The sequence below is a fragment of the Cadophora gregata genome, assembly GCF_030347475.1.
Source record: "Cadophora gregata isolate MNR1 chromosome Unknown scaffold_9, whole genome shotgun sequence".
Taxonomy (NCBI): domain Eukaryota; kingdom Fungi; phylum Ascomycota; class Leotiomycetes; order Helotiales; family Ploettnerulaceae; genus Cadophora; species Cadophora gregata.
In genome coordinates this window covers 49,386-69,470 of record NW_026695932.1, presented here as the reverse complement: position 1 = coordinate 69,470, position 20,085 = coordinate 49,386, and the positions used below count along the sequence as shown (strand labels likewise).

Below are 20,085 nucleotides of genomic sequence, written 5' to 3'. Positions count from 1 at the left end.
AAGAAGATCTTTGAGGGGCATGATGGGCACCACCTGGGGATAGACGAGGTTGGGAACGGACAAGGACTATGAGATTGGAGAATACGATGGAAATAATTTATGAAATGTGCACAATGTACAATATAGAACCTAGAAATCCTATATCAACCACATATCCCATCCTCCTAACCCGTACAGTAGAAGGAAACGAGAAGAAAGAAAACACTCCGACAGGTCTGCAGCGGAGTTATTCTTGACTTTATTACAAGGATGCGAACTTTTGATTGAAAGGGAAAACCCCCGAAAGTGTTGAACAGTCTCGATGTCATAAAATGATCAAAGAACTTACGCATGAAGAAGCAGCGTAATGATAAAGAAAGAAAAGTCCGAAATCCTGGGAAACCCCATTGTGATGGCAATGACATAGCCTTCCCTTGAAGACCAAGTCATAAATCCAACAACCAGGATCGAAATATCGCACAGCTTGTAGTGGTCAAGTTCAAGGGACAGACAAAGGAGAAGCCTACCTATACTGCATACTCACACCAGCTGACGGACACATTCGTGCAACATCCAGAATCACGTCTTGGTCAGGCATTAGCATCGTCGGGTTCAGTTAAAGTGTTCATTGTGAGACCAACCCTTGCACTCCTGTATCCCAGTACATCATTAACTCCCAAATTCAACGCCCGTCCAGCAAAAGCCCAAGTATGAAACTCTTCTCCTAGTATCGGTATCTGGTCGAGTAATCTGCAAAATATCAGCATGGCCCTGGGACGACATATGAGAATGGCTCACCCTTTGGACTAACAACCAAACCACGACCTTTCTTTGCACCACGGTAGATTGTCTCGATAATATCGATCAACTCTTGCTTGTCCTCGAGAACCCAGTTCAACTTGTTATTGTTACCAGTGCCGAAATCGCACATCATATGTTTATTTCGGAAGAAGAACATTAGGGTGACGGGGTCGTAGAGTTCGTACATCTGCTTGAAGTCGGGAACTTGATCGAGGTCGCAGACGTAAATGACAGCAAAGTTCTTGACACGATCGGCGATGCCTAGAGGAAGTTAGTGGAGGTTCTGGGAAGAGATGAGTGGGCGCTGTGTCCTTTGGGGCGCAGAGAGTGCAGAGAATTATTGTGCATCTCAAGGTCCCACAGAGACGGTACGACAGAAGAGTAGATGGGTAAGAAGGCTTACGGTACAGAACCTCATCCTGTCGCATGCAATCAGGGTCCCAATCACGACCGAAGCGGATAATCACCAGACGCTCCTCCTCCGACATGATAGCCTGGTCGACATGCCAACCTGTTATTAGATGTGGTAGTACTACGGATCCCATCTTGTCTGTTGTGTAGCGATTGGGTGTCGAGAGTTGTGGTGTTGAAGTGGAGGACTTTTGAAATTGATGTGAAGATCGATGAACGCAAGGCTGAAGTTCAAGAAGAAAGCGCTAAAATACTAGCGCATAAATCACATGACTGGGTGACCCCTCCTCAACATGTGACCTTTACAGTCCTCACATCCTAGGTACCTACCCTCGGCTACCTTAGGTAGGTAGCTTGGTTCATTAATCATCCCAGACCAGGTATTCTTTTGATGCCGTTCATTGTCTTCCATAATCGGTGCAGCTTCACATGTCATTTCCCGTTTGGTGGTTGTGCTCGGAGCCCAATACGCCTTGTCTGACAGGATAGGCAGATCTTCTGCGGGGTATCTTTGGATATGTGGGGTGAACTCCACTTGAAGGGCGTACCAATGGTAGAAGATATACTCATATACTTTCAAATATATATCTATTCAAATCTCTGACTCCAGCTCTGTTTCTTTTACCTGGTGGAGCAAGGCTTTTCCAGATAGGCTTCGATATCGTCTAATTCGTTTCTCTCTTATCGGCTTTCCCATCATGTCCCAACTCACCCTATTCGATCTCCCACGTAAGGGGAGATGTTCGTCCTGGTCTTACAATCCATGGAAAAGTATGTCCTGGTCCCTTTCCCCACATACCAGGAATTAACATAGTCAGCTCGTCTTGCTCTCAACTTCAAAGGCCTCGATTACAAAACAGAATGGGTCGAATATCCAGATATCCAAGCCCGATTGAGTCCACAGTACGTCTGTCATATAGACAAAGCCAGATCATCCGTCTAATACTCCTAGTGTACCCGCAAATCCCGAACCAGACCGTGACTGGACAATTCCCGCTATGATGTTCACAGACGGAACATATATCATGGACTCGAAACCCATCGCAGAACGTCTTGAGAAGGACTACCCAATCCCTTCCCTATATCTCGACTCTCCAATTATCCAAGAAATCTACCCCGCCGTCGGTGCCATCGCAAAGCCCCTCCGGGCTGTCTGGCTCCCCCGCGTCCCCGTCAATCTCCTGAATCCTCGCTCAAGTGAATACTTCCATCGAACCCGAGAAGAGGATGTTGGAAAGCCACTCGCGCAGTTTATGAAAGAGGAGGGAGGTGAAGAAGCGTGGGTGGAAGCTTTGCCTGCGATCAAATCCTTGGGTGAACTGGTCAAGAAAGAAGGAGGACCTTACTTGTTGGGTAAAACCCGTGTGTCCACCAAAATTGATCGCGAATATGACTAATTTTTGGCAGCTTCCTATGCTGATTTTATCATCGTTGCATTCCTTCAATTTCTAAAGGTCATTGAGGATGATTTGTATCAGCGGCTTGTCAAGGTTGAACCTGTTTTGGGCGAACTTTATGATGTTTGCAAGCCTTGGTTGGAGCGAGATGGACACTAAACCTCGGTCTGAGAGATATCGTTTTTAGTCGGATACTCTAGAAACGAAGTCTTTGTTATTTTTGGCATTTTCCACGTACGAGAGATCAACCTTTTGGTTCCTTCTTCATCTTCTGTGCTCATAAAGTGATGGCGAAACCCGCAATTAACTGCGAAACCGAACCCCGTTTGCTTTTTGCTACCACCCCGGACCTTACACGCCTTCTCATTATCCACTAGAGCAGTTTTCTGTAACCAAGCTCAAGAAGACTGTCGGGATTAGTGAGTTCTCTCTATCAGCTCCTGGAGGATACGTCTGACCGTCATACAATTGCTCGTGTAAGCCGCCGCAGCACGATGTTTTTGGGTCTCGAAAGATTCTCAGATGGTGGTTAACAGCAAATCAAATGAAAACTATTGTCTATATGCGAATTTCAAACACAAAAGTCCTCCCATCCTCTCCCTTCCCACGGTTTGGTCGTGCCTTGTACAAATCAGTCTGTGTGGTTGGTGAGGTTGAAAATGAAGATGGACTCACGACTGGAGAATCGGAATTGTTCTTGTCTGTTGAGATGTATGATGGAGAGCAGGTTACTTCGTGGATGCGTTTGTTCTTGATCGGTGAGGTCGAAGGTGGCTTCTTCGTGGATATATGTATTCCTTAATGGCCTTGACACGAGCCCTCCTACGTGAGACGTAATGTCCAGGAGGAGAAATGATGATCATGCTTCGAAGACAGGTCTGAACGTCAAACATCTGTTGGCGTACACATCGGAGATGCCGACATGTGTTCACTCTTCAAAACACGAAGTCTCAGTTACGATCCCATGAAAAACACAATACTGTACATCAGCTGGGCGCCACTCAGCCACGAATATGACAAGTGACTTTGGTGGATTTCATATATTTGAGATGTCTGTAAGCCACTCCTTGAGACCCAATCCGCCAACAATATATGGCAACCGGCCTCTGTGAAGCGTGGGTCCCGGGTTGGATGCTAAGCTTTGACTTCGCTCCTATCATGTCTTGGTGCTGTGCCAGTGGGCGTGTGTCTCAAATCAAATCAGGGCAGACATCAGACATCCTCGTATCTCTAATGGTACAAAGACTGAAAGCTCTGTCATTGATCTCCTTCATCAAGGCCCGCCTGAAATCCAATAGTCTTCCCGTCGCATCCGAAACAAAACGCTTTGCCGTCCGCCGCTTTCGGTTAGTACTCTGAGGTCTCTTGTACCAACGATGAATCAATATGATTTTCTCTGCTGCCGGTTGCAGAAGTGGCGAAAAGCCCCAAGGGACTCTGCATCTGGTGTCATAAGCCATGCAGCTTTGACCAAAATCTTTTTTTGTTCTTGTGCTGTAGCTGTGCATTTTGAGTCCCCCCCAGCCAGGAAGGAATTTCGAAAGACCCAGTAAGCACCAGAGTACTTGCAGACCAACTCAATTCAATAGTGATCCATAAAGAAAGTTAAAAGTCCGATCTTTTGACAGGAAATTCTATCATAAGCACGCTGTACCGCTGTAAGTGACCCTTTTTGAACCAAGGATTACACACCACGAGGGTGTTTAAAGAGGCACACACGCAACATCATCATAGCTGACTTGTCGTAGAAGAAATATCTATCCATCTACGATGACTCCCGTAACCCGATCAATGAAGCGGACCCCGAAGTTTCGATCAATCCACGATGTCACCTTTTCGGAAGTCTTCACACTCAATGGCGATGAAATTGAGTTCTCGCACACCTCTTTGTCCTTCGTGGATGGCGACTTCAATACCTATGCTGGTCAATTTATAGGGAGAAAATATGACCTCACTCTGGATGAAGTCAACAGCCTTCTCCAACACATCCCTGAGGAAGAAATATACCCCGAACCACCACCACACGTCAAACTGGCTCCAGCATGCCTCGATCGATACCACATCAAGCAGCCTAGCGTTGCGAGCAACGAGGAGATAAAAGAAAGCCATGTAAATCCAAAGATCATACTGGCCGAAGTGACTGCGATGGAGATGCTTTCCGAAACTCCACATCCGAACATCGCGAAGTACCACGGTTGTATCGTCAAACGTGGACGTCTCGTCGGCATAGTTCTCGACAAATACGCTTCAACTCTCGAGAACCGCGTTGTCGAAGATTCGCGCCCTTTCTGCAAAACACTTTTCCTCCGCCAACTCAAGTCTGCAATCGATCATGTACATTCGCTGGGCCTCGCCCACAATGACATCAACCCCAATAACATTATGGTGGACGAGAACGATACCACTTTCCTCATTGACTTTGGATCCTGCAAGCCAATTGATGGGCGTCTCATAAGCGCCGGATCACTAGGATGGATGGAAGAAGGGTCCGACTACTGGTTGTCGAAAAAGTCTCATGATCTTGCTGCGTTCTCGAAGTTGCAGAAGTGGATCGAGAATCCCAGCAGTAATGCGGTTTTCTCGAAATTCCCGGAATGGTATCCGGTCAGGTAATTCTTTCCATTCGTCGATACGGGTTAGGACATGCGAGGAAGGAGGGTAATGTGTTGTTCTCTAGAAGGATGGGACGAAATAGGCGAGGGCAAATCAACAATCAATGCATGTGCTGAAATTGCGAGTTCCGACAACTACTTCCACACATGATGTTATTCAATTGCCTAGACATTGAGATAGAAGAACCTCGTGAGCCAATTCCACAGGGAAGAGGGTATTCACTTGCGAAAGTGCATTGCTTCCTCACCTACCCCATCGGCAGAAACATGCATATGTCTCGCATGCCCTCAGAACATCTGAATGACCCGCATACAACTCCCTCGCTAGTGCACGGGGAGGTAAATAATAGCTTTGGACTTCCGGAGAAGCCCCAAATCCGGCAGGTCACTTAAGCGACCTTCTTATCCTGTCTCCCCCACCAACCATCCCATCATTGCCACCGCACATCAACCGGGCAATCCCCAAATGCCGGCGAATCCATGCTGATTTGTCGGCATTAAGCTCAGCCTTTTGCTACCAGCTTCCTAATATTACCTGGCTTTCCCGCAACGCCAATCTTGTCGCGAAACTTACCGCGGACACGACGAGGGGTGGTAATTTATCTATGAGGGAGTGGAGATTAAACAAAATGTATATATACTTGGCCTTCTTCCGACGCGAGGATGGCTACTTTGTTCTTTAGCCGCCGTCATGAAACTCGAGTTGTTCTGTATTGTGAGCCTGCCGCTTTTGGCCTTGGCATGTCTCTTACCCGAAGAGAGATATGGACTACCAAGAATAGTTCGTCGCCAATCATCAAGCAATGGCATTCCAATTGCAACAGGTGACCGATACAGCGGCGGTACCATTGCACCACGAGGTCTTGGGACGCAGTCAGTAACGCTGACTTCCCTCCTGAACGTCAACGAAATTGCAAGCGGACTTAGAGGTCTTGCTTCTGTTTACGGGATTTCCACTTTCACTACTCCGTACAAGACGTATAACGGTGCAACAATTTCAGGTGGGAAGGCTGGAGCAAATGGAACATGCAACAACGCGTATCGCGTGTAAGTGAAAATATGTATTGCTAGCGAGCGATTATTTACGTCGTGTCAGATACTTGAATGCGGCCATCCACGCACGCGAGCGTGGAGCTTCCGATGGACTCTTGTATTTTATCGGAGATCTGCTTTATGCCAACAAGAATAACGTCGGGCTCAAGTACGGTTCCAAAACCTACACCAATGCTCAAGTGAAGACAGCCTTGTCCACTGGAGTCGTCTTTGTCCCATTGAGCAACCCCGATGGCGTGGCCTACGATCAGTCGAGTAACAGCTGCTGGCGCAAGAACCGTAATCCAAAGTCATCCACTGGTTCTGCAGCTTCCATTGGTGTTGATCTCAATCGGAACTTTGATTTCCTGTGGGACTTTACCAAGCTGTTTGCATCAAGTGTTCGATCGTCTGTTGCATCCACAAGCCCCTCTTCCGAGACATTTCATGGTGAGCCAACTCCCAGTTCTGTTGATACCCAACTAATACATCCCTTCTAGGAACCAGTGCTTTCTCCGAGCCCGAAACCCAAAGCATCAAATGGGTCATGGACACTTTCAGCAAAGTCCGGTGGTTCGTCGATCTTCACTCCTACGCCGGTGACGTCCTCTACAGCTGGGGAAGCGACGAGAACCAGTCCAAATACAGCACAATGAACTTCCTCAACTCAAGCTACAACAGTGTGCGAGGTGTCTTGACCGACACTCCTGGCTCAGGAAACGGCTACGGAGAGTACACTCCAGCAGCCGAAAATGCAGACAATATCAAGGCGGCGACTCGGATGGGCAATGCCATGTCTACTGCAACTAGTCGTACCTACTCTGTCATTCCAGCTGCTGATTTGTATCCCACCTCTGGAGCAAGCGATGATTATTCGTACTCGAGACATTTTGCTGATCCGACAAAGAATCTGATCCATGGGTATACTGTTGAGTTTGGGTTTGGAAACTCGGCTGCGTCGTGTCCTTTCTATCCTACACAAGCGCAGCATAATTTGAATATCCAGGAGATTGGTGCGGGGTTCATGGAATTATTGTTGGCGGGTGCAGATATTGGGCTTGGTGGTGCGGTGACTTGTTAGAGGAAGGATAGCAATGACAGCTACCGTGGTGTTGAGTCGAAACTCGGGGATAGGATGCGTGGCACGGTGTGGGATAGGTTTGCCAGTAGTACTTGATTTGTCCAACCTCAACCAAATGACATCGTAAACGATGCAGAGATACTGGAAAAGAGCCAAATGCCATATATATATGGTAAAACAAAGAGAGAGTAAAATGATGTACAAGTCCTTGCGTACCAAGCTTATTCCCCGTTGAAGTCCCAAATTTCCTCATCCTTTCAGTCTATAAAGGCCCCCGGCATCTTTTTCGTAGGGCAATCCATAGTACTGGCATCAGATGCCTCAGCGTCAATAACCCGAAGTACCGTCTTCTTTGGAGTGTGATTGTATGGGGGGAGAAACACTGCCGTTGACGAATCCTCGAATACCCAAGCAACACAAACTCCATCCAGGCACCCATCTGAGCAGACAATTGTGTATGGCAGCTTTTCCATAGCATCAATGCCATACCCAAGTATCTCCTTCGGCAGCACTTTTTCCGTGGATGTTGCTTTTGGAGGCGTTGATTCGATCTCCTCCGAAGCCACAGTGATCATCGCGACCTCGCTTCGTTGCTTCATCCTGACGTCTCTCAGCCTCCTCCTCCACTCCAAATCAACTTTCATCGGCGCATATCCCTCTACTTTCCCACACCGCTCACAGCCGAAGAACCCACTCTTGCTCGTCACTACACCATCCCAGAGTTGTAACCTACATGCTCTCGTCAACGAATCCACCTCCCACCCCTCACTCCTCAAAAAGCTCCCATCACCCTCCAACTCCTCCTTCACAAACTCTTCAATATCAATTCCAGCATTTCTCAATACCCCAACCCAAGCAAGAAACAACCTTGGCTGATACAATGCCAGAGTCATCGGCGTCGCTGGCGGCACGCACCAATATATCGACCCCCAAGGCCGATGCAAATCCTCCGTCTTTCTTACCACCATCTCTGCAGCAACAGGACCCTTAACAAATAACTTCATGGCCAGGGCTCTATGCACCGCACTCCTCTCCTCGGTCTGTGGAATTACGCCTTGGATTTGATTTAACGTCCAGCGAATAAGTTCAGCATCGTAGAAAAGCTGCATCATTAAGATGAGAATCGAGATCCAGTGCTCATCATCGCGAGGGAGGAGGTGTGAGACTTGGCGAAATAGTGTTTGGGCTGCTTGCTTACGGGAGGCTAGATCCATGGGTATGATCCGTTGAGGGCGGTAAGAGTGGAGGATCATGCCGGTAGAGTACCAGACTGCTAATTCATCGTGGCCATCAGGGGCATAGGTCTGGAAGAGGGAGAGGAGGGACAGCTTTTTGTTGACATCAGTCGAAACGCTTTCTTGGATGGCTGCGATGGGTGGACTAAAATGTGAGTAGGTGGTCAAATATACTTGGAGGGAGAAAGGGTACCGTTTACCACGCCAGTCGTTGACATGCGGATCGGCACCTTCTTGTAACAACAACTCTGCAACATCAGGTTGTAGTGAGTGCGCAGCAATCTGTTGCACTGATCAGGTATCATCCTCAAGTTGTCGGGGTCATGCTTACCCATAAAGGCGTTCTGCCATCCGGATCCCGATCTCTAACCGACGCCTCCCCAAGCCCAATCAAAGTCTGTACTGCCTCCACATTCCCATTCCTGCAGAACTCGAAGATTGGAGATGTTTTTTTGATGACATTAAAGGGTTGCAGAGTGAATTGCCAGCTCGTTGATCTCGTCTGCATCACCAGTCCGTAAGCGAAGCCCAACCGTCGAAGGAAGTTAGTTGGATACAGGACGTAGTCGACATGCTCTTCGTTTGTTGATCTGGCCTCCTGTTGAATAATCCTCGTGGTGCGGCGAGATTTCGTACGTCTTTGAAGAGTGACGAGACAATTGATCATGTGTGTCTCGCGTATTGCAACCGTTTCGTACTTAACAGCATTCTGACTTGGAAAGTTCGTCTTGGGATCCAAATCTGATCTGGTCTCTGTCTTGATTTCGATACACATATCTCTACCAACCTCGGAGTCTCCTTGGATGAGGAGCTGCATGGCGTCCGAGAGCTGGCGTTGCTCGAAGAGGATTTTGCTGAAGCCTTCTTGTGTCGAATTGCTGACCGCCAGAAGATATTGTTTTTGACTGCGGTGATGGGAGTGTGATAGCCGACTGCAACGATTAGTTAAAGATTCGAATATTCCCAACGGCGCTTACATCAAAGCATCCAGCTGCGCAACTTGTAACTGCGACTTTGCTCTCTCAATCTCCTCCCTCAAAGCGTCAATCTGAGTCTGCCCCAACGCGATCCTCACTCGTCCTCTGAATCTCCTTCCACTCTTCTCAGATCGCAAATCAACGCTCGGTTTCCAGATGACCTCCTCAAGTTTCTCGACAGTGACTCTGCACCTATCAACTGCTCTCTCAATGTATCTCTCACTTCCCTTGGCCTCAAAAGCAACAGCGTGCACTTGTTCAAGCAGCTCACCCAAGACTTCCAAATCTTCAACTAATCTTCCAAGTCCAGATGGAGCTTCCTGCACCGCGTTGCAGAAAATGACCAGCTTATTTATAACCTTAGCCAGCTCAATCGCAACGGACACTACCGCAAACACGCTCGAAGCGGCAGACAGCGGCTCCATGAGTGGGCGAACTGAATGTTGCATGGACAGTGAAGGTTGCGGAGGTACCGATGCTGAAATAGAGGGATGGATGGAAAAATGCCTTGGGAGGCGAACACTGCCTCGATTTATTCGCCAACATTGTGTGACCTGCCCTGTTGCCTGCTTGAAGAGGCCATGCAGGAGGCCGCTGCTGGGGAGCGGCGCAATTGTCTCGGTTGACCCTTGGAAACTGTTGGAAATGTGCCTAGCAATAAGCGAGGAGCATCACGAGTTTCATTACGCGCTGGCGGGGAGAAGATTGCGATCATTGGTCTCCCCGAGAACTTCTTGAAGTGAACAATGCCCTTCAATGCCAGCGAGTTCCTGCGGTTAATGGCACGTAAATTGTACCATGCCAACTGGACGATCAATATATACTATTTACTGACAAAGTCAGCAAGAGTAGAGTCGAAACCATTAACTCAATATTTTGACCTGCCTAACCCTTCCAACCTGAGAAAAATTTCACATCCCACCTATATAGACTCTGGAGTGTACTTCCCCCACCAGTATACACCGTGTAGGCCCTCTCAAGAGGCAAACCATACCCCAAGCACGCAATCGAAATTCCCTCTCCACCAGCTCTAGAAATCGCATTCAACGGGTCCATACTCCCACTCCCAGGCAATAATCTTCATCAAAGAACTTCGTGAAAGAGTAAGACCAGACAGCAGGAATTAGGAAGAGGAAAGTGGCAAAGCACTCGACCATTCATACAACTATACTATTAACACACTACCCAACAACATGAATATAAAAAGCAAGAAGATCAAATATTCAGTCTCCGAAAGCACCAGGCATCATTCTCCTTGGGCAGCTGTCCTCCTTTTCCAACAGTACACGCCTGTGAAAAGTCCCAAGTGATCCTTCTGGCAGTACCTGAGGGTATGATGGAAAAATCACATCCTTAGCAGAACTGCCATCGAAAACTCGAGACACACATACTGAATCAACACATTCAGGCCGACAGACTAGTTTGTAAGGTGAAGAGCTTACACATCTGGCCTGGTCTAAGTCGTGGCATCCGCCTCCTGTTAAGGGACGACCCTTCGTCAGACTCACTTCCTCCCGAAAGTCGATGGTAATGTTTTTCACTTCAGCCCACCTCGGAAGAGACTGCACTTTTCCTTCTCTTACCCCCTGAAGATATTGTCTCCAATGCAGGTCGACCAGCTTTATCTCCGGATTGTCTTCCCTTCCACACCTGTCGCAGAGGAAATTCTGCCCCCTTACAAGGTTCCTAGGAGTCGAAGACTTTTCACTTCTGAATAGTGCCAGCAGAGTGGTCTGCGTCCAACCCTGGGCAGCGAGAGGAGACGGCGTGTGCTCGAGCTCTTTGAACACAAACTCTTCGAGATCGTGACCCAGTTCGAGAAGAATATCTCGCCACGCGAAGAAGTTTTCGGGTGAAATCATGACAAAGGACGTTGCAGTTGACAGTGCTTGAGCGCAGGGACGTGATCCTAATTGTATATGTAGGCTTGGCATTTTTTGCATCGCAAGTTTGATAGTAGCCGGCTTCCACAAATGAAATTCTCGAATAATCAGATCGTGTAGAATGTCGCCAGCCAAAGTTTCATCTTCCAATATCTCGATACCATTCAACAGCCAGTCTATGACGTTGGACGTATAAGCATGGTGCAGATCGCGGAGTATCCTAACTCGCTGGCGATCATCTGGGCACCATAACTCAAAAATACGAGAGACAAATTGTATGAATGATGCTTCGCGCTCGGATCTCGGGCCTAGGCGATACGCAAGCATCGTCCTGCCGATCAGGTATTTGACCGAGTAGTCGTCATACCCATCTGGTGCATAACGCTCGTACACACCGAGCACCGTTGTTCTCTTCTGCAATTCGAGATATCTGCGGGAATGAAGAGTGGCAATAGGAGAACTACTTCATTAGCATGAAGAGTTGAAGAAAGGAGCAATGAAACGTGGACAACTCACTGCTCTGTTTCCCAGTCAACAACATGAGGATCAGCACCATGCTCGAGTAAGAAGTCTACTACTTCCACCTGTAGTGAGCTCGAAGCATACTGTAAGAGCATTAGTTCGAGTCTTCGTTGCTCCACAATAGCTTTCTTACCCAAAGCGGTGTTCTGCCCTTCGTATCACGATCTCTCAACGATGCATAGCCACACGAGAGAAGTGTCTTGATAGCAGCAACGTCCCCAGTTTGACAGTAATGAATGATTGGCGCATCATCCGGAACTGCATTGAAAGGTTGAACTGTGTATTGCCAGCCATTGGTGCTCTTCCCCTGGATCCATAGTCCATATGATATTCCGACTCTCTTGAACAGCCATGATGGATAAAAAAAGTAAGTTGTGTCTTGCTCTTCGGAACTACTTCCGCTCGAGCGTATATCGGTGCGGATATGGGTAGTGGTAGATGTTTTCAACGGACCAAAAGGAGTGTTGAGGCGGTTTCTCGATCCGGATATCAATACAGACTTCTGGCGTGGACGTTTCTGCACCGGACTCTTCGAAATCGGTGAAAAGACACACTGATTGTCTATAGATTCTGGGCAGTCCGATGCTGCAATATCCGGGTAACGTGGAGGCTCCGTAGTCGGTGCAGTCAATAGCTGCATGTCTGAGTGCTGCCACTCGAGATTCGTCCTCGACAAGGTGTTGGACGGCTGTGAAAATGAAAGCCGTACAGCTTGTAAGACCTCCAGCAAGATCTGTTCCTGGGCTTGAAGTTTTGAACTTGTAGATCTCCTACAGATACTTAGTGCATATATGAAAGAAGAATGAGAACTCTTACTCAAATGATTCAAGCTTGACAATGAGCAGCAAGGCTTTCGTTTCTTTTAATTGATCATGCAACTCAGTGATGTCTGCCTTGTCCATAGCAATCTTCAAGGCACTCCACTTCCTCTTCCTCGCGCTCTCCGAAGCCAGGCCGTCAGTGGCCCTTCTAACTTTGGCATACAGAGCTGCTACCTTTGCTTCGCATCTCCCAAGAATCGCCTCGGCGAGTCCATCCATGTATCCATGGCGATTGAACGACTGAGCCTGTGCCAACAAGGCTGAGAGCGTCTGCACATCTTCGAACAGAGAACACACTTCAGCCGGAGCTCGCTGTACCTGTTTCCAGAAGGTTATCAGTTTGTGCAGGGTATCAGCCAATTGGATAGAAAGGCCGGCTACTGCAATGGCGGCTTCCATGGGTACGAAGGGGAGAAAAGAACGGGAATACAGTCTGGAGAGACGGGAAATCCCATCATTAAAGGCGAAAGGTACATTTGAGTATTGCTTGAGACGTGGCAAATTGTGTACACACCGAAGTGCAGCAACACTGCCCCACGATGAGCCTCGACATGGGCGCGTAGAGTGGGTTTGATGCAGGTTGCCTCCAGTCAGGCTTCCAACAGGCCTCGCTTAAGGCCCATGGACGCTCCCAGAAAAGCCAATGATTTGATACCAACAAACAGGAGGAAGTTTCACGGTGCTGCGTTTGAGGAGGCGCTGGCAGTGTCTTGATTGCAGTATCCTGTCAGAACATCTCCGTGATATGTGTATGATGGCTGACAACCAGAATCAACTTTTAGGTTTGCCGAGTCCCTTAAGCCTGAGGTAGACATCACACCCCCAGCCATACAGACTTTGCATTGCGATTCCCCCACCAAAGTACTCCGCATAGGCTCTTCCAAGCGGTAATCCATAGCCCAAGCCAGCAATAGAGCTCCCTTCTCCTCCACCAGCACCGGACAGAGCATTGAGTGCATCCATACTTCCACCTCCACTGCCTGGCAATTCTTCGTCCGAAAAGGTAGTAAATGAATAAGACCAGATATCAGGCAGAACCTCCGGGCTGATTCCACCTCCTCTGTCGCGTATGCGAATGGTGACTCCAGGTGCCGGATCCTCGAATGGTCTGATAGGGGAGTTGCTGTCGATTGGGGCGTTGTTAGTCCCTCTTTCTGACCTGGAAAGCCCGCCTCTAGGTGACTCCGGCTCTGCGGCAATGGTGATGACGACTGGCTCGTGAGATCTTCCTGATTCAACTGTTGCACGGAAGGCATTCTTCAGCAGCTCCGTAATAATGTATTCCAAGTGCACAGGCACGTACGCAAAGGTTGTGCCCGGCTCTCCATCAATTATCCATGTTGGTCGTACGCCATACTTTAGCTCGCAGATTTCCGAGACAAAGTTTCCGCACGAGTTGATAATCGACGCTGGCTGTAAAGCCGTGTCAATGACTCCAATGTATGAAGACGAGAGGTCTCCTTCTGGGGCGTTGGCGTTTGTGTCTTGATGGGGCTGTGATGAGAGATGTAAGGCAATGTGCTGCTCGGCGATCAGCCTCGTTCCTATCCTGGCTCGCAGATGTTCATCCAAGAATCTGGTGACCTCTTCTGGGTTGATGTATTTCCTGCACTCAAGGAAGCCTCTAGCTAGTGTTGGGATTGTATGTGAATGTGTCTCCACCAAATCCGCGAGCACACTCGTAAATTTGATCTCTTCCTCGAGTGTAGATATGGTCCTAGACTTGTATGGCAGTAGAGTCGATAGAGAATGTAGGTAGTTGTTGTATATGGTGGAGATGTTCGGATTCGATACCACAATGAAGGGCAGATTGCGTAAAGCTTGTATTCTATGTGCCAGACGGATTGGAAGGAGTGAGAGGGTGAAGTTCGCTGAAGAAAACAGTGCTTTCTCAGAGAGCGGAGGGCGTCCCTCTCTGGATAATGTCAGTCACTGTGGCAGATGCAGAGGATGGGATACCACTACTTTACCAGGTCTGCCAAGCTGAGGGAATGTAATTGCTCACTAGCAAGGCTTGCTACATCATCGTCGGCGATGGTTGTGGAGCTGGGTGGATGGGACCACTTATGGGCTGAAGGCGATGGGTGACGCGATGCAATGGAGGATCGCGCGAAAGTCCTCGAGGTGTAGAGGCGTTGTGGATATCCATTGCAAGACCGCAATGGTCTGGCGAAGGTTTTCATGGTGTCATTGAAAGCTGAGTAGGCTGATTTGGATTGTTGAGTTGCAGTGCCGTTGATGGAGGATCATCTCGCTGGCTGAGTAGTTTGGAGTGTAGAGTTGCGGTGTCCGTGATATGTAGAGGATGATCACGCGCCACAAAGCTAAAATATTACAATACCTACCACTACAGCGCCAACAGATAAATCATATTTTCGGCAATTGTGCTTTTGAATGTCTGCTTTTTTTCCATCAATTGATGATCGATTTCACACATACCACATCCATCACATTGCAAGGAGTGCATGTGGTTGTTGAAAATACATTTGATTCTGACTATCTCTGGCAAGAGCTGATGCCCCCCCACAACATGCATCCTGTCCTGGTATCCTCTTATCGTCTCCTATTTGTAAAGCAAGAAACCTCACAATTTATTGACTGCAGATGCGAACCTCTTGATCCAGCTCAGCAGATTCGATGTGCGGGCAGTCGCTTAATGTGGTTACTAAGTCCGCAGGCATATCAACACTAGTAGCGTCGTCAGCAATAGAACTCGACGGAGTGGAGTAGAAAGGACGTACAAGAACATGTTCTTGGACTTATAGGATGTGTCAATGACTCCTCCTTGCTCTTCGGCGAACTTCTTTGCCCTAGTGTGGTGTTAGGAACTTGATCGGCAAGTGAAGTAGATATGCATACGGCGCAACGTCTTCCTCCTTCGCACAACAAATCTGGCGATACATGTCAGTTCTTGACCCGTCATTGATAGAGGAAACGGAAGCCCATTGGAGGAATCACAGTTCCACAATTACTTACAATGTGTTTAATCAGCTTCTTCTCCTCTGCCATTCTGAAGTAACGGGTTGAAGTGAAGGAGTGGTATATAAATTGGTATAGTTGAAGACGAAGCGGAATGTAATTTACAGATTGAACATGTATAGAGAAGAAGAGATCGACTCAACTTGGGAACAGGAAATAGTCACTTTATAGCCCACCACCCTACAGACCTCTGCACCCCTCCCTCTCCCCACTCACGATGTACACAGCCATCCAGAATCCAGAGCAGGACCCCGCGACAGCCTAAAGTACGTCATCTGGTGGGACTCGCTGACGGGCACTGACTGCGACAACTAGCGATCAAGCCACGCCTCCATGCATACTAGTAAATGCCAGCAAGACGCTGATATCCAATACTTTCCACAGCTTTTATCAAAATGTGTTTCGATGCGCGCATGTGCCGAAGCTGACTTACCATGCTCAGGATCTTGGGCCGCTGTGAAGCGAGGACTGTCACTCTCCAGCTCGAGCTGATTGACGAGGTGGGATGCTGATAAGCTGATAGCGAAATCACTTAACCACGATTGGATTAGCGCCAACCTTAAAATTGATCCCGCCAAAATTTGTCTGGAGGATGAAAATCCAATTCGATGTCGAAAGCTATTCGCAGCATCACCCTGATCAACCATGGAGGAACAGAACAACAGGGCGCATAGGCCGTCTAAAGAAAAGAAAAAGACGAAGCATGTAGGAGGTGAGTCTGCTAAGTATATTTAATGAGCCCGGCTAATTCTCTGTAGACAAAAACCCCAAAGCTTTTGCCTATGCGAATCCAGGAAGATTGGCCAAATCTGCTGCTCGATCGCACGATGTATGTTCCGAATCATACCGTGATATACATTACTGACAGTAGACAGCTCAAAGAGAAACGCCTCCATGTCCCTCAAATTGATCGAATTCCCGAAGAACCACCTCCACGACTCGTCGCAATTGTTGGACCTCCCGGAGTAGGAAAGACAACCCTCCTCAAATCCCTCGTCAAAAGATACGCAAAAGAGACTCTCTCGGATCCCCAGGGCCCAATAACAGTAGTGACATCGAAACGACAACGGCTTACATTCATAGAATGTCCGAACGAACTCGAAGCAATGGTGGACATGTCCAAAGTGGCAGACATAGTGTTGCTGATGATCGACGGAAATTTCGGCTTCGAGATGGAAACAATGGAGTTCTTGAACATTTTGGCTTCAAGTGGTATGCCAGGAAACGTCTTTGGAATTCTCACGCATCTAGATCTATTCCGGAAACCACAAACTTTGAAGGATGCGAAGAAGCGGCTGAAGAACAGATTCTGGAGCGAATTATACCAGGGCGCACATCTCTTTTACCTATCTGGAGTCATCAATGGCCGATACCCTGATCGCGAGATCCATAATTTGTCGAGATTTATTTCTGTCATGAAGAACCCGAGACCTTTGATCTGGAGGAACTCGCATCCATATGCCGTTATCGATAGTTTCCGAGATGTCACCCATCCCACGAAAATCGAGGAAGATGCGAAATGCGATCGGACGGTAGTGCTTTCGGGGTACTTGCGCGGCACGAACTTTTCTGCGCAAGGTCAAAGGGTACACATTCCAGGGTTGGGAGATTACACGATTTCTTCGATGGAAGCCCTGCCAGATCCATGTCCTACGCCGTACATGGACCGAGAGATGGCCAAGATTACTGGGAAGACTGGGAGAAGGCGACTGGATGAGAAGGAGAAGAAGTTACATGCTCCAATGTCCGACAAGAGCGGATTGAAGATTGACGGAGATACGATATACATCACGAGAGAGAAGGGTTTCAGTTTCAACCCGGAAGATGATGAAGAGGATCGTGGTCAGGGTGAAGAGTTGATGGTTCGTCTACAGAACGAGAGGAGGACCCTTGGGCAGACTGATGATGGATTGCAACTATTTGGTGGTGGATCAGCAATCACTGAGGTGGATGAAGGTACGGGCAGGAAAGAGCAAAGATCGGCCAGGTTCGTTGACCGAGATGAAGAGTCGGAAGACGAAAATGTGGACGATGAAGGATTTGTCAGTGGGGAAGAGCTTGATTCTGGAGATGAGGCGGAAATCACAGAAGACAAGATGGGCAAGGCATTCCGAAAACCAGCAGACAAAACAGAGGGAGAAATTGCTTTTGCGGACAGTGACTCGGATCTGGGATCGATATCTGGCGATGAGGAGGTTGATAGCGATGACGAGGAAGACGAGGAGGATGACGAAGAATCTGATGAGGAAGGAGCTTTGAGGTGGAAGGGGAACATGCTACAGACAGCTTTGACTCTCAGCGGAAAGAAGAAAGCGTTCCGTACATCGGACCTTGCCAAATTCATGTACAACGAGACATTTACGCCGGAAGAGGTTCTGAACAAGTGGCGTGGAGAAGTTGAAGAAGAGGAAGATATCGAAGAGGATTCAGATGAAGAGACGTTCTTCAAGAAATCTGGCAAGGAGAACCTGGACGAAAAACTTGAAGACCGAGCGATTCCTATTTTGGATTATGATGAACTCGAGCTGAAATGGACTACGGGAGATGCCGTGGAAACATTGAGACGTAGATTTGCAACCGCGGATCTTCTAAGCGAGCAGAAAGGAGACGAGAGTGGTAGTGACGACGGCGATGGGGAGGATTCAGATGATGAAGGCGACGGAGAGTTCCAAGATCTGGAGGCAGAAGAAGAAGAGAAGCCGGATGACCTTGAAGCAGAACGGGAGAAGAATGCTAAGAGGAAAGAAGAACTGAAACTACGGTTCGAGGAGGAAGATCGTGAAGGCTTCAATAATGACAAAGCTGTTGCCCGGCGAGAAGGAGGAGAGGATGAGGTGTTTGGAGAGGACGACTGGTATGATGCACAAAAATCTCAGATCCAGAAACAGCTGGATATCAACAAATCCGAGTTCGAGCTCCTGGACGAAACTCAGCGTGTCAATGTTGAAGGATTCCGTGCAGGCATGTATGCAAAGATTGTCTTGGAGAATGTTGCGTCGGAATTCGTTACCAGATTCAATGCACGGATGCCGATTATCGTTGGAGGCCTTTCAGCAACGGAAGATCGATACGGTTTCGTTCAGGTCAGAATCAAGCGTCATAGATGGCACAAGAAGATTCTAAAGACCAATGATCCCTTGATCTTCTCCATGGGCTGGAGGAGATTCCAAACCATGCCGGTATACAGCATATCCGACTCTCGAGTACGGAATCGTATGCTGAAGTACACTCCTGAGCACATGCATTGTTTTGGAACCTTCTATGGACCTTTAATTGCCCCGAACACTGGATTCTCTTGCTACCAAACATTCTCGTCGAAGAATCCTGGGTTCAGAATCGCTGCAACCGGAACTGTCCTCAATGTGGATGAAGCAACAGAGATTGTCAAAAAACTCAAATTGACCGGAACGCCATACAAGATCTTCAAGAATACCGCCTTCATAAAAGACATGTTCACCACCGCCGTAGAAATCGCCAAATTCGAAGGCGCCTCCATCAAAACCGTTTCTGGAATCCGAGGCCAAATCAAGAAAGCCCTCAGTAAACCAGAAGGCCACTTCCGAGCCACTTTCGAAGACAAGATCCTCATGAGCGACATCGTCTTCCTCCGAGCCTGGTACCCCATCAAACCCCACCGCTTCTACAACCCCGTCACCAACCTCATCGGCTGGGAAGGCATGCGCTTGACGGGCGAAGTCCGCCGCGACCAAAACATCCCCACACCCCAACAAAAGAACAGCACATACAAACCCGTCGAGCGCGCAACACGACACTTCAACCCCCTCCGTGTGCCTCGCGCCCTAGCAGCTGAACTCCCCTTCAAATCTCAGATCGTCCAAACCAAGAAACAAGGCAAGGAAACCTACATGCAGAAACGTGCTGTGGTAGTTGGAGGCGAGGAGAAGAAAGCTAGAGATCTGATGCAGAAGATCATGACGCTGAGGAATGAGAAGGATGCCAAGAGGCGCGCGGCGAAGGAGGAGAAGAGAAAGGTGTATAGGAAGAAGGTCGAGGAGAATCAGGAGAAGAGGAATGAGAGGGAGAAGGCTGAGACGAAGGATTATTGGAAGAAGGAGGGGAAGAAGAGGAGGGCGGATACGGATGGTGCGGGTGGTGGGGGTGGAAAGAGGAGAAGGTGATTGTCTGTGTGTGTGTGAATGGGAAGTGGTGTATGGAGTCGCTTGTAGATATAAACATAGCAAAGGAGTTAATGATACCTGTTGGTCCTCATCTCGTCTTGTGGTTGTAGTGGGGATCGTTTGGTACGAGCGGGAACGGGCCCCGTCCTCCCGTGCCTCCGTATGTGAAACTCTTCGGATGTTTACAATAACCGGTCCCAGAAAACTTTAGCGACC

At 48.3% G+C, this 20,085-nt stretch overlaps 9 protein-coding genes across 9 annotated transcripts; 4 read left to right on the top strand and 5 right to left on the bottom strand.

Moving 5' to 3' along the window:
- Nucleotides 1–542: 542 nt before the first annotated feature.
- DIB1 (U4/U6-U5 snRNP complex subunit dib1) lies at nucleotides 543–1,764 on the bottom strand. Its single transcript, XM_058507999.1, has 3 exons — nucleotides 1,184–1,764; nucleotides 778–1,041; nucleotides 543–729 (listed from the first exon to the last, which is right to left on the bottom strand). Exons 1-3 carry the CDS (start codon nucleotides 1,323–1,325, stop codon nucleotides 704–706), a joined length of 432 nt encoding a protein of 143 aa, XP_058355677.1. The 5' UTR covers nucleotides 1,326–1,764; the 3' UTR covers nucleotides 543–703.
- ONS95_014352 (uncharacterized protein) lies at nucleotides 1,765–2,621 on the top strand. The gene is made up of 3 exons (XM_058507998.1): nucleotides 1,765–1,962; nucleotides 2,010–2,094; nucleotides 2,144–2,621. Exons 1-3 carry the CDS (start codon nucleotides 1,890–1,892, stop codon nucleotides 2,586–2,588), a joined length of 603 nt encoding a protein of 200 aa, XP_058355676.1. The 5' UTR covers nucleotides 1,765–1,889; the 3' UTR covers nucleotides 2,589–2,621.
- Nucleotides 2,622–4,358: 1,737 nt separating this feature from the next.
- On the top strand, nucleotides 4,359–5,201 carry ONS95_014351 (uncharacterized protein; the record flags this gene model as incomplete). Its single annotated transcript, XM_058507997.1, has 1 exon — nucleotides 4,359–5,201. One exon carries the CDS (start codon nucleotides 4,359–4,361, stop codon nucleotides 5,199–5,201), a length of 843 nt encoding a protein of 280 aa, XP_058355675.1.
- Nucleotides 5,202–5,891: 690 nt separating this feature from the next.
- On the top strand, nucleotides 5,892–7,313 carry ONS95_014350 (uncharacterized protein; the record flags this gene model as incomplete). Its single annotated transcript, XM_058507996.1, has 3 exons — nucleotides 5,892–6,247; nucleotides 6,297–6,682; nucleotides 6,733–7,313. 3 exons carry the CDS (start codon nucleotides 5,892–5,894, stop codon nucleotides 7,311–7,313), a joined length of 1,323 nt encoding a protein of 440 aa, XP_058355674.1.
- Nucleotides 7,314–7,570: 257 nt separating this feature from the next.
- Nucleotides 7,571–9,950, bottom strand: ONS95_014349 (uncharacterized protein; the record flags this gene model as incomplete). The annotated part of the gene is made up of 4 exons (XM_058507995.1): nucleotides 7,571–8,693; nucleotides 8,742–8,830; nucleotides 8,880–9,480; nucleotides 9,526–9,950. 4 exons carry the CDS (start codon nucleotides 9,948–9,950, stop codon nucleotides 7,571–7,573), a joined length of 2,238 nt encoding a protein of 745 aa, XP_058355673.1.
- Nucleotides 9,951–10,748: 798 nt separating this feature from the next.
- Nucleotides 10,749–13,304, bottom strand: ONS95_014348 (uncharacterized protein; the record flags this gene model as incomplete). The annotated part of the gene is made up of 5 exons (XM_058507994.1): nucleotides 10,749–11,868; nucleotides 11,925–12,013; nucleotides 12,064–12,700; nucleotides 12,747–13,069; nucleotides 13,266–13,304. 5 exons carry the CDS (start codon nucleotides 13,302–13,304, stop codon nucleotides 10,749–10,751), a joined length of 2,208 nt encoding a protein of 735 aa, XP_058355672.1.
- Nucleotides 13,305–13,522: 218 nt separating this feature from the next.
- Nucleotides 13,523–14,934, bottom strand: ONS95_014347 (uncharacterized protein; the record flags this gene model as incomplete). The annotated part of the gene is made up of 2 exons (XM_058507993.1): nucleotides 13,523–14,666; nucleotides 14,717–14,934. 2 exons carry the CDS (start codon nucleotides 14,932–14,934, stop codon nucleotides 13,523–13,525), a joined length of 1,362 nt encoding a protein of 453 aa, XP_058355671.1.
- Nucleotides 14,935–15,342: 408 nt separating this feature from the next.
- ONS95_014346 (uncharacterized protein) lies at nucleotides 15,343–15,760 on the bottom strand (the record flags this gene model as incomplete). Its single annotated transcript, XM_058507992.1, has 4 exons — nucleotides 15,343–15,439; nucleotides 15,493–15,561; nucleotides 15,611–15,642; nucleotides 15,728–15,760. The coding sequence occupies 4 exons, from the start codon at nucleotides 15,758–15,760 to the stop codon at nucleotides 15,343–15,345; spliced, it is 231 nt and encodes a 76-aa protein (XP_058355670.1).
- Nucleotides 15,761–16,375: 615 nt separating this feature from the next.
- BMS1 (Glycoside hydrolase 2 (Mannanase, beta-galactosidase)) lies at nucleotides 16,376–19,869 on the top strand (the record flags this gene model as incomplete). The annotated part of the gene is made up of 3 exons (XM_058507991.1): nucleotides 16,376–16,442; nucleotides 16,489–16,559; nucleotides 16,606–19,869. The coding sequence occupies 3 exons, from the start codon at nucleotides 16,376–16,378 to the stop codon at nucleotides 19,867–19,869; spliced, it is 3,402 nt and encodes a 1,133-aa protein (XP_058355669.1).
- Between the last annotated feature and the right edge of the window lie 216 nt (nucleotides 19,870–20,085).